This window comes from Littorina saxatilis, linkage group LG2 (genome assembly GCF_037325665.1).
Source record: "Littorina saxatilis isolate snail1 linkage group LG2, US_GU_Lsax_2.0, whole genome shotgun sequence".
Taxonomy (NCBI): Eukaryota; Metazoa; Mollusca; class Gastropoda; order Littorinimorpha; family Littorinidae; genus Littorina; species Littorina saxatilis.
In genome coordinates this window covers 16,897,110-16,909,981 of record NC_090246.1, presented here as the reverse complement: position 1 = coordinate 16,909,981, position 12,872 = coordinate 16,897,110, and the positions used below count along the sequence as shown (strand labels likewise).

Below are 12,872 nucleotides of genomic sequence, written 5' to 3'. Positions count from 1 at the left end.
AAGCACACACACAATCACGCACGCACACAAACACATTCATGTATACATACAAAGAGAGACAGAGATTTCAATCACTATTTGGTCAAAAAACACTGCAGCTAATAAGTTTCACAGTGAAACTGCTGTCGCTCATACTTGGCCATTTCCTTCTGGATTCCAGCGGTCTGCGAAGAGTAGGTGGAAGCAATGTTATCTGCAGAGTAGAGGCCCATGGGAGTGTTGTACTGGGCATGGACAACATTCGGAACTGCCTGTTTCTGACCGCCAAACGGCTGGGCTGACCGGTTGTGAGTGCTGCCAATGCGGCATGGCTCCTGAAGAAGAGAGAAATATAATATCAATGGAACACCTTTTAAATAACCAACAACAGGTGCGATAGCAATGTGGCATGGCTCCTGATGATGAGAGAAATACCAGATCAGCGGAATACAATCAATGACAGGCGCAACGGCATAGTGTTAAAGATGTCGTTTTCCAAACTGGAAGGTTCAGGTTCGAATCCTGGTTAGGCCACAAAAAAAATAGTCTGTTTACGGTAACCCGACCGACCCTATTTTTTTTTCGCGCGACCCTAGACTTTTTTTTTGGCATTTGGGAAGAAAAAAGAAAAAAAAAAATCGTTTGTTTTTTTTGCAAAAAAACCGTAAAAATATGGTTTTTTGGAAAAAAAAAAAGAACAAAAAATCCCGACCTACCGACCCTATTTTTTTTGCCTATGTTACCGTAAACAGACCTATTTTTTTTTGGCCTTATGCCTGCTGGGTCAAAAGTGAAACATTTTCTGATCTCCCAGATCGACTTGTGTACAGACATGCTGGTGCCTTTAAATAAAAGCACAAAACAACGAAGCTGCGTCTCTGGTGGTGAGTTATAAAAATACATTTACCTGCCATGTAGTCAGCCATACTCTTGGGTTTTTTCCCGGACTTTCTTGCATACAAAAATAGGCCTTTCTGCATGAAGCAAAACTCATCCTTTAGATGTTTGCGAGGGATAGTCTGGCATTGCATGGCAAAGGTTAATGATGTTTGATATGTCAGTTAGTAGGTACATGTATTGTGTTTTCTTTTGAAAATCTTCATGTTTGGAAAGGACATTATTCAGGCAAATACCTATAGCCTTACAGCATTTTTACAGTTGAGTTCATTAAAATTAAGAAAAGATCTAAAAACAGCATTTATTCATCAAAGCTACACTTAGATAATTTATATACCCCCCCTCCCCTCCCCCCCCTTCAAACTTCCACCTTAACAAAAACCCTTCAAAGCCCAGCATCAAATCGAAATCTTGACCCTAAAGCAAATTCACCTGAAACCATCCTCAAGTTCAATCCAGACAAAAATGACCTTATTTGGGGGAAAAGGGAAGGTACTCCGCTTAGTCACTTCACAATCCTCTCTATTGCTGTCAATCGCGTACTGCAGTGCGGCACCCGGCCTAATGAAAATAGCCAAAGGTCACTTGCGGTGAGAAGGGTGAGGGGGACTTACTCATAGCTATTCTCACTGTGTGTAAGGAAGGGGGGGGGGGGGGGGGTGGTTACTCATAGCTAATCTCACGCTCAGATGGCCCTGATAAAGGATAATGGGGAAGGGTGACTCCTCAGCTAAAGACGTGCATGCTTGGTCTCAACCAGATTGGTTTTCCTGGGATCAAATGGAGTCCCGGGTCTGGTGTGTCTCATGCTCTGAGTGTGTGTGACTTGGTGGCATCACTGATGATGAGTCTGTACCCCCTTCCCCGAGAAGTTGGGGAGAGAGAAAGATGGATGGAGATGCAGAGTGGGGAGAGAGGGAGAACAAACGGGAGAAAAAGGAGAGGGGGGGGGGGGGGGGGGGGGGGTTCGCGCGTACGTGTGTCTCAGTGTGTTTTTGTGTGTGAAATCATGTCCAGTTAGCCTGTCTGTCCATCTCTGTCTATATCCATGTGAAAGTATGTTCCCTTGACCATCTTTTTCCATGCCTGGCTATCATAACTGACCAAAACCAGTTCGCCCATGATTATGACAGAGTAGCTATATCCAGTCAGTCTTTGATAGCACATGTTCAACAATGATTTTTGAGTGATTCTTGTCAGCAATACAGTATAACTGGAAATATCTGAGCACTTTACGCCTTTTTTCTCGTTTTCTTTTGCTTTAAAAAAAATGTTATAGCGTTGCTGGTCAACGATGTTTCCGGCAGAGCTCAAACTAGATACACTCTGGGGGTTTTGGGTGCGTGTGTTTGTGTGTGTGTGTGAGAGAGAGTGAGAGAGAGATGGTGTGTGTGTGTGTGGGAGAGAGAGGGGGGAGAGAGAGAGGGGGAGAGAGAGAGAGATATGGTGTGTATATGTGTGTGTGAGAGAGAGAGAGAGAGAGGGGTGGTAGTCAGGTTTCTTTTCTTTCTTTCTTTCTTTATTGTTTGGAGGGGGGTGGGGGTGGGGGTGGGGTTACCTGTGGAGCGTTGATGGCCAGCGATGTTTTCTGCACGGGAGTCAGTTCGTCGCCAGTGGCCGATTTGATGGTGTTGAGCTCCTGAGGACGCAGCTCCGACAGTGGCGTGACATTGGGCTTCCAGATTTTCACAGCCCCTCTGAAATAGCATACAACAGATAGAGTACATACAAGTTTTAGAAGCCACCAGAAAGTTCTGCCACCAACATATCTGGTTCTGCCACCAACATATCTAGTTCTGCCACCAACACACCAACATATCTAGTTCTGCCACCAACATATCTAGTTCTGCCACCAACATATCTAGTATTGTCGAGAATAAGAATAGGAGCAAGAACAAAGCTTAGGCTATAAACGATATTCTTCCAGATAGCCCCTCTGAAATAGCATACAACAGAATGATAGAGTACATACAAGTTTTAGGAGCCACCAGAAAGTTCTGCCACCAACATATCTAGTTCTGCCACCAACATATCTAGTTCTGCCACCAACATATCTAGTATTGTCGAGAAGAAGAATAGGAGCAAGAACAAAGCTTAGGCTATAAACGATATTCTTCCAGATATTCATCGACGTTAGCTTCCCACAGGACTAAAACTCTCGCGTGTGTCACGTTTTAGCGGTTTGGGAAAACAAGTTCAGAATGGGTGTATTCACTTTCCACCAAAGGTCAAGTGGAGGAAACAGAAATACCGCACTCTGCGACCCCTTCTCACCTCAAAAGGTGTGTCAATCAGTGTCCCACTTGTTAACAACCCACTATTGCAGGAAATATATATCTAAATAGATTTCCTCTTCCTTTTAAAACCGCCGGCTGGGTGCGGGTAAGTGCAAACAAGCCCCACACATTTATCACAAAACTTAACCGCCAACCCTGGGCTGTTTTGATTAGTTTCCCCTCGAAGACGAGCCTCACTTTTCCTTCTGCGAATAACTATAGTGTCCATTCCTTCACACACCTGGAGATTTCTTGTGGTAACACTAAAAATCTCCCCATGTCTAACACACACTCACACACACACACACACACACACACACACACAAAACCAGACAAACAGACAGAGAGATACACGAAACACACAGACAAAAACACGGAGAGACACACTCACCAACAAAGACAACACACCAACAAACAAACAAAAACCACCCATAATTGATCATTTCTGAAGAAAGTATGGCCGGCTAGCTCACGTTATACCAGTAACATTCCTTCGCACTGAGAAACTTTGCTATCAAAAGCTGCCTGAACGTAATATAACCCAGATGGTATGAATAAGCTGTCATTCAGATTGTTCGAGCACAGTCAGCCGTTATGAACAGGTGAAAATTGTTTAAGGTGTGAAGATTGCATAAGGTGTGAAGATTGCATAAGGTGTGAAGATTGTATAAGGTGTGAAGATTGCATAAGGTGTGAAGATTGTATAAGGTGTGAAGATTGTATAAGGTGTGAAGATTGCATAAGGTGTGAAGATTGTATAAGGTGTGAAGATTGCATAAGGTGGTAGTGTTACAGAGTACGTACATTAATAATTAATATGTTCACCAATTAAGTTCTTGTTGATTTGTGAGTCACCCCTTTAACATGCTCTAAATTGCTTTCAATGTAAACCCGTGGGAAGCGTTACGTTTAACGCTATCACAAATACCCCCATTGGTACCCTTCCCATCACAGCATTTATGTAACTTAGAATAAGAATTTATGTAGGCTCAGCTAGTTTCAGATTGTGTGTAATGTAGGAATAATTGACGTCTCAAGTGAATCATCAACAATTAAGGTTACTTTCAAAAGGAACGTTTTCTTGCTAATCTCTCTCTCCCTCTTTCTCTCGCTGTCTCTCTCTCTCCATTTCTCTCTCTCTCCATTTCTCTCTCTCTCCATCACTCTTTTTCTTCCTTACTCGTGAACAGACGAAAACAGGGTGCATGCATTCTTGTCTGGTAATGCGCACATTCTTGTTATGCTGGGGCAAGCAAGATCAACTAGTTATTTGCCCAGAGAGAGAGAGAGAGAGAGAGAGAGAGAGAGAGAGAGAGAGAGAGAGAGAGAGAGAGAGAGAGAGAGACATAGACAGACAGACAGGCGCAGAGAGAAAGAGAGAGAGAGAGAGAGACACACACACACACACACACACACACACACACACACACACACAAACACACACACACACACACACACACACTCTCCCCCACCCAATCCCATCCCTCTCCCCAACAAAACCATGAACCTCACCTCTGCACGAGGAAGTCGATCTCGCATCCAGCTCGGACGATCTCCTGCTTGGCCTGCTCGTGGGACAGTTGGTCCGTGTTGACGCCGTTGATGCTGAGGATGGCGTCCCCGCTCTTCAGCCCGCATTGCTCAGAGACGCTGTTCGGCTGCACCTGCACACACAGATAGACGACAAAGTTGAACGTTTGGTTAATAAAAACCGAACATCCGTATCCAAGAAACAAGGCCTTGTTATATAATAGAAGGCCACACAGATAAACTTAGCGTTGTGAGCGACACCGGATCAGGTACGAGAAGATAGAGCTCCTTCCGTCGCGCCCAAGGCATTGGGCGTTAGGGACCATTTCCCCGTCTTGTGCCTGATAGGTTTTGAGCACACGTGAGGGTGCGTAAGAAAGGTCAGCAGAATCCTCCTTTTTACGGTGTACATGAGAAAGACTATATCGGAACTTGTAAGTATATATAAGTTTTAGGACATCTTATAATGCAAGAACCGAATGAAGGATTTGAAAATTCTTGTTAGAGATTTTGATTAACTCAACTCAGTAAATAGCGTTTTGCTTAACTCGTTTGCGCGAGAAAGACCTGACACTTATTTGTTTATTCTCTTGCTGTTTATTTCCACAAGTGCATGTGCGATGCAGAACATCTCTCTCTGTCTCAGTCTCTCTGGCTCACACACACACAAACACACCGTGAGACTGAGACAAGAGAGAGAGAGAGAGAGAGAGAGAGAGAGAGAGAGAGAGAGAGAGAGAGAGAGAGAGAGAGAGAGAATTGAATTGAATTGAATTGAATTGAAATTTATTTTACGAGGGTGACAGAATAAGCAATGCATACATGCTTCTTTTCATCCGGCCCTCGCCCATTGAGGGGTAACAAACAAGAAGAAATAAAAGATAAGTTTAACAATAGTACAAATGACATATTTACCATAATTAACATGTCAAGCAACCAATAAGACATTTTAAGATGCATTAGGATTCTTTAGCAATGCTTGAAAATCCTATATAACAGGAAAATATGTGTTTGTAAAAAAATAAAAAAAAAATAAAAAAATCCTTCATGAATTATATATAATCATGTTTTTCAATATAATCAGAGAGTACAGTTATATTTTGCCAGCTGCTTGATAATAGTTTTTATAAGTTTTGTAAAAGAAACAGCATGTAATATTCCTTGAATGATGTTTCATGAATTCGTAATTTAATTATATTTGGAATGGCGTTCCACATAATTGCTCCAGAATATGATAGACTCGACTTGTATAGGTCAATTCTTGGAGTTGGTGTAATTAATTTGTTACATTTTCTATAATGATTTATTTTGAAATTTGAGGCAATGAGTGTAGGGGCATTCCCTGACATAATTATATGCATCATCACACCTTTGTTATATGCAAATCTATCTCTGATAGGAAGAATTTGCAATCGTTTATAATCAGTCATGGAAAGAGATGTATTTTTTAAAATAATTAATTTAACAGCTCTTCAGTCTATGTAAACTGCCCAAGTGTTTCAAAGTATTTGCACTTGCAGAGTCCCACACTGTGGACGCATAGTCAATAGCTGACTGAATATGTGCCTGAAAAAACAGTTTTCTTGTGCGAAGGTCTAGAAAGTGTTTGATTTTTGATAACTGAAATATTTTTTTGGATGTGTTTTTACAAAGTGTATCTACATGTTTTGACCAAGACAGGTTATTGTCAATAGTTATTCCCAAGACTTTATGGCTATCAACTTCGGTAACAGAGAGAGAAAGCGAGCGGGAAAGCAAGCGAGAGACAGAGAGAGAAATAGAGAGAGAAATAGAGAGAGAGAGAGAGAGAGAGAGAGAGAGAGAGAGAGAGAGAGAGAGAGAGAGAGAGAGAGAGAGAGAGAGAGATACAAACAGAGAGACAGACTCGGAAAGAGAGTAATTCAGAAGGTGAAAGACATCAGCCAGTTTCATTTGCATTCCTGCTCAGAACATTTGGCAACCGGACAAAGTAACCGACAGTTTCGTGAACTCTCATCACAGGTTTTTTTATCCGTCTGGAAACGGTTAAATTCCTATTATTTCTCCAGCTTTTTGGCTTGGTGCCTTGTGTCAGAAGAGAGGAGACGAGGCTGCGGGCAGGTACTCTCATACACAACAAGCCTACACCCATGCACACAGGCATGTTGACACTCGGTATGCTGTATAAGGACACGATGAGACAACACACACACACTCACACTCACACACGTACACATACATACACATACACACTCACACGTAGTACACACACACACACACACACACACACACACACACACACACACACACACACACACACATACCTAAACACAAACATAGTAAACAGAGATAGAGAGAGAGAGGCCCCGCGCGTGTTTGTGTACGTTTGTGTGTGTGCATGTGTGTGTGTGTGCGTGCGTGTGTGTGTGTGTGTCACGGTGTGTGTGTGTGTGTGTGTGTGCCACGATGTGTGTTTGTGTGTGTGTGTGTATGTGTTAGTGTGTGTGCCACGGTGTTTGTGTGTGTGTGTGTTCGTGCATGTGTGTGTGTGTGCGCGTGTGTGTGTCTGTGCATGTGTGTGCGTGCGTGCGTGCGTGTGTGTTTTTGTGTGTGATATCTGCGAGGTACACATTACTCCTGGCACACGTCATGACTGCGTTCCACTGCCACCAACCGAAAACAACGCTTTTCTGTTTATTTTGACAATGCATACATTCATCATAAAACATGCATATGTTTTTCTTTTCCTATTAGCAAAATGTCGGAAAAGGGTGGAGTTCAAGGGTTATAAGAGCTATGGTTTCAAGCGAGAGTGGTAGGTAAAGCAATACACAATAACGCTTAGATTGCATACAACTTCTTCTCTCAGACAACATCAGTTTCGTTTAACACTAACAAGAAAGTTTCCCTGACACCCAGCTCTTCGCTAAAGGAAAACAGCCCTACTTGTCTACTGATGAGCAGCAACACAAAGAAGTTATTGTGAGAAGGCGCCGGTTGGTGTTTGTTCACTGACACAGCAAATCTTATTCAGCTTACTAGGCGTGATCAGCCGTCCGTCAGTCCGTCTGTCTGTTACGCGAGAAATGACCCGTCATGGGAGCGAACCGACTGATTAATGAAGATTTATCGTGTGTGTGAGTGTGTGTGTGTGTGTGTGAGTGTGTGTGTGAGTGTGTGTGGGGGGGAGTTAAATACGCTGTAGCAAGGAATGTATGACATCACAGAAGATGGAAAAACTCAGAGTGCGATTAATGTGGTTGCAACCATGTCAGTCTATTTTGAGTTCAGTGACACTCGTGTCAAACTGGTCAGTCGTTCTTGAAGGGGTGGAGGGATTAACACGCTGACAAGAAAATTGGTTGATTAAAATCAACATGGCCGAAGCAATGTTTTCGTTCTTCTGATGATGATGCAAGACTTCTCCGTCAAGGTCGCTTTAAACGCAAGGCTCATGGCTTCCGCACGTTTTCGTATTATGGACCTCAGTTATGGAATTCACTCCCCTTTCAATTACGTCACTCTCCATCCATTTCATCTTTTAAGTCCAATTTGAAAACTCACTTGTTCCAACAACATTACGGATATATAGTTCCTTAGTATAGAGTCTGGGGATGTGAGATGTGCATGATGTGTTGTTTGAATCTGACAGTGATTGTATGATTTTTGTATACATGTATTGTTGTCACGCGCTTTGAACTTCTGATAAGGCGCTTTATAAATGCCCGTTATTATTATTATTATTATAAAAGAAGCGGTATTGTACGGGCACATGTTGAATTTGGGTTACATGTGTTGCAGAGTATTTGAAAATTCGTAGGCATAAAAAAATGCAAAGAAGAGTGATAGGTCCCTGTTGTGAATATAGTCAAGCGGATAAATTGATTACTTATGTTTCACACTAGTTTTGCTGTTACAGCAGTCCCTCTCATGAACGGACACCCTTGGGCCAGTGCAAACCTGTCCGTACATTGCAGGTGGCCGGTCACGGGAGAGCCCCCACCCCCCTCCCCATCACACACACTCAGGCACACTGACGGACTGAGTGAGTCTGCTACTGGTGAACGACCTCTACTTGTCCTAAAACAATAAGGTCAAACTACTACAACTTATAACTGAAAGGAAAAAAACTGTCCTGTAAATATGACGTTTAATCAACAGTGTCAGAAAAAGAGAGATAAAATAAATCCTCAAATTCCTGAGGATACAGGCACCCCATGAATGCAGCCACGAACATACTCACAGAGGCACACACGCTTGTGCAGATACTTTGCCAAAATATGAATTGAAAACCTGCATATGTGGTATTATCTTTTTTGTGTGTGTGACTTTATTGAATACTTCATGCAGTGACTTTTCCCTGTCCAGTTTTCTCTTTCGTCTCTCTTACCCCTCGCTTACCCACCCCCCACCCCCTTACCCTCCACTCCCTTTACCCAGCCCCGACAGCACACATTTGTAATCTGCAAGGTTAAGGCAGAGTACACATTTTCTAAAAGGAAGACTACTCCTCTTCAATTATATCCAGAGATCTTCCATCTTTCTCCACCATAAGCCAAGTGGTCGAGTCTAATACCCCCTTTCCACACAGTCGTTCTAGGTCCCGTTCCCGTACCGACCAAGGAACGGTGCGGGCACGGGAGGGATCGGGAGAGAACCGCAATGAACGTAACTGATCGTTTACGGAACTGCTTTGAACGGTAGGGTCGGTAGGGACGGCTGAGTTTGGGCTGCATGTTCAAATTGTTAGCCGTTCCCCTCCCGATTAGAATGAACGGTAATGGAACCTCAACCCATCGGTAACGGAACGCTTGGATCGTTAAAGGAACTTAAAACAACGGTAACGCAACGGTAGCGCTCTCACACACTGAGTTGTCATACCATTCATCCGTTCTAGGTCCCGTTCCCTTACCGACCAAGGACGGCTGCCACTATGGTCAGACTCCCAGACGCTGCTGAAAGATGCCAAAACGGCCGTTTGTGCAGCGTTCCATTGTTGTGGCAGCAGTCCTTGGTTGGTACGGAAACGGGACCTAGAACGGCTGTGTGGAATGGGGGTATAACTTTTGACACCGACATACTGAAGAATGAACAGATCTATGAGGTAACCGTCAATGGTCCAGGCTCAGGAAACAAAGAGCTAGTATGTATGGTCTGGGACGATTGTAGCTTCCCTTCTTCGTGTTCGATAGACAAGGACAATAAATAGTAGAGCATAGTGCAATTTCATGTTGGCATCTTCTCCACTGAAAGCTATAACCCAGAGACTGAAGACCAAAGTGCTTTACCCGACTTCTAACCCGAAACACCCCTCTCCTGCTGGGTACACGTGCACTCAAGTTAACCTCTGCTTTGACCTGTGTGCCAGGAGTCGGATGAGAGAGAGAGAGAGAGAGAGAGAGAGAGAGAGAGAGAGAGAGAGAGAGAGAGAGAGAGACACACACATAGACAGAGACAAACATTAAAAAAAACAGAAGCGGAGAGACTCAGAGGGAGACACAGACAAAGACATACATAGAGAGAGAGAGAGAGAGAGAGAGAGAGAGAGAGAGAGAGAGAGAGAGAGAGAGAGAGAGAGAGAAAACTGTAACTGATCTCGTGAGAACGGTAATAACAAACGAGACATGTCACCTCTCCGAATGCATTCCAATAGATGACCGCTCCTGCGGCCATCAATAAGATGAACACACACACTATTGTGATTCAGGTTGTTGAGTAATTATGTTTGTTCTGGTCGGTCGAGGAGAAAAAGAGGGAGGGAGAGAGAGAGAAAGAGAGAGGGGGGAGAGAGAGAGAGAGAGAGAGAGAGAGAGAGAGAGAGATGAGGGAGGGGGGGGGTGTGTCTCAGGAGAAGCCTGAGGATTCGGGAAGAGGAAAAGGGGCGATGCTTTGAATACACATACAGCTAGTTTCTTACACGCTGACACCATCAAATTCCACGTCCGTCTGGAATGCCAGGAACGCGACATAGGACATAGATCTCGCTTCATTGAAATCTGGGATGCTGACCCGACCTGACCCCAGCCAGGCCAACAGCCAGCCCTATGCCACAGGGCGACGGCAGCGGTAGTGATTGACACACCGACACTTCTTGGCCGCCTGTGATGTTGGGCTGCGAGTGAAGATAAAGACGTCGGAGACTGCCTCTGACAATGGGCTCACTGTGTACGCCGAAGTTTCTTGGCTTCTCATCAACAGAGACCTTTCCGCGAGGCTCAGAGTCGGATCATCTAAACTCTAGGGTTGTTTAGACAACTCACTCCAGACAGACTTAGCACGGCTGTCTCCGGCTCCTACGCACAGCTCGACCGTTTGACGGTCCTCTGTGTCTGTGTGTGTCTGTGTTGTAGTGAGACTGCGTGGCTCCAACAAGTCGTAAAAGGGTGGGAGCCGGGGTACAGTGGTATGCGTGAAGGGTGGGGGGGGGGGGGGGGGAGGTTATGCCCTCCTGGGGGAGATGATGGGGGGTTGAAGTGAGAGGACAGAAGAACGGACGGTGGTCAAGTTTTCTAAATCAAGTACATTATTTTGTTTCGCTTACAAACCCGATGGTACTCAACGTCAAACAGGCAACAAGTGTAAAAGGGAATAGAACTGAACCGACATATTTCCAATCCGGCTTTTCCAGGAAAAATCAAGTCATATTGGAAGCATAATGCAAACCTGTTCAAAATGTTGACACGACAAATTTCAGTGTAGTCGATAATGACTAGCTCGACCAGTCAGTCTCGGTTTACGTGTTTCGGCTAACCAGGTTCTAGTAGTCCCGATGATGACTGATCCCACTCCCAGATTTTGAGTGTCTATATTTTAGTTCCAGGCCGACAGATTGACCAAATGTTTTGACACAGCTTGACACGACTTTTTTTTCTTAGATTATACCTGCGCAGTTTCAGCGACACAGACGACGCACTGCATATTATTGATGCTGCGATAGGGATTATGACGAGTACTTGGCCTGTTTTCCTTTCACGCAACGTGTTAATCTGCAGTGCGTCGTCTGTCCTGCTGAAGTTACATAGGTGAGCGCCAGGCCTTTGCGAACGCGGTACATTTGTACACAACACGGCAATGATGGCAGAACGAGCCATGCAGTTAAGGTTACCCCAAGCTGAACTGATGGCAAACAAAACAGCGGCACTCATCCGAGCTGATGACCTTTGCAAACAGCAACGTTGGGGCCACGGAGACCTAGAGAGATGGAATGTGGCCAACATCTGTCAAGACTGACATGAGCTTGCTGCAAGGAAGATGAGTAGGCTAAGCACACTAAAAGAGAAGTAATAAACGCAGGAATACTTCTTGGTGCTTCATTTCTTTTTCTTCTGTATTTAAAAAAAAAATGTGTCCTCTCTCTTGGGAAAGACATGAGCGAGCTGCAAGAAAGACAAGAAAATTGGTTGATTAAAATCAACATGGCCGAAGCAATGTTTTCATAAAAGAAGCGGTATTGTACGGGCACATGTTGAATTTGGGTTACATGTGTTGCAGCGTATTTGAAAATCCGTAGGCATAAAAACATGCAAAGAAGAGTGAAAGGTCCCTGTTGTGAATATAGTCAAGTGCATAAATTGATTACTTATGTTTCTCGGATGAGAGAGAGAGAGAGAGAGAGAGAGAGAGAGAGAGAGAGAGAGAGAGAGAGAGAGAGAGAGAGAGAGAGAGAGACACACACACACACACACATAGACAGAGACAGACATAGAAAGACAAAAGCGGAGAGACTCAAAGGCCAGGGAGACACAGACAAAGACATACATACAGAGAGAGAGAGAGAATTGAATTGAATTGAATTGAATTGAACTTTATTTTACAAGGATTTAGATTTAAGGCTACGCCTTTTCTTACAATCTGTCCTTGGGACGCATAGACACACAATTATATAATTTTAAAAAAAAATAAAAATTAAAAAGTTAAAAAGTTAACCAACAAAAGGAGGTCGGAAAACGTGATAATAAAGATGACGATGATGATGATGATGACGGTAATGATGATGATAATGATGATGATGATGATAAGATGAGGCATGAAGAGCATACATATGTGGTTATTCATAAAATCAAATGCATAAATACAAGCTGGTGGCAATCGAACATGTAGCAATAGTGTAACAAAAATATGTTCAGAATATACAATGCACAGCATATTTTTGACGTAATACTAAGTTTGGTAAGTCAAAAGGCGTTAAACTACTCAGACATTAAGTGGTTT

At 43.7% G+C, this 12,872-nt stretch overlaps 1 protein-coding gene across 4 annotated transcripts in view; it reads right to left on the bottom strand.

Annotated features, from left to right (window-relative positions):
• The window catches only part of LOC138958353 (PDZ and LIM domain protein 3-like), a 40,853-nt gene that overhangs the window by 12,881 nt on the left and 15,100 nt on the right, over positions 1-12,872 (bottom strand). For all 4 annotated transcript variants that reach the window (XM_070329467.1, XM_070329466.1, XM_070329469.1 and 1 more), the window contains exons 2-4: positions 4,665-4,816; positions 2,435-2,573; positions 136-314 (exon numbers count right to left, since the gene is read on the bottom strand). In XM_070329467.1, the coding sequence (XP_070185568.1) occupies positions 136-314; positions 2,435-2,573; positions 4,665-4,816 (470 nt within the window). The remainder of the gene's footprint in view (positions 1-135; positions 315-2,434; positions 2,574-4,664; positions 4,817-12,872) is intronic.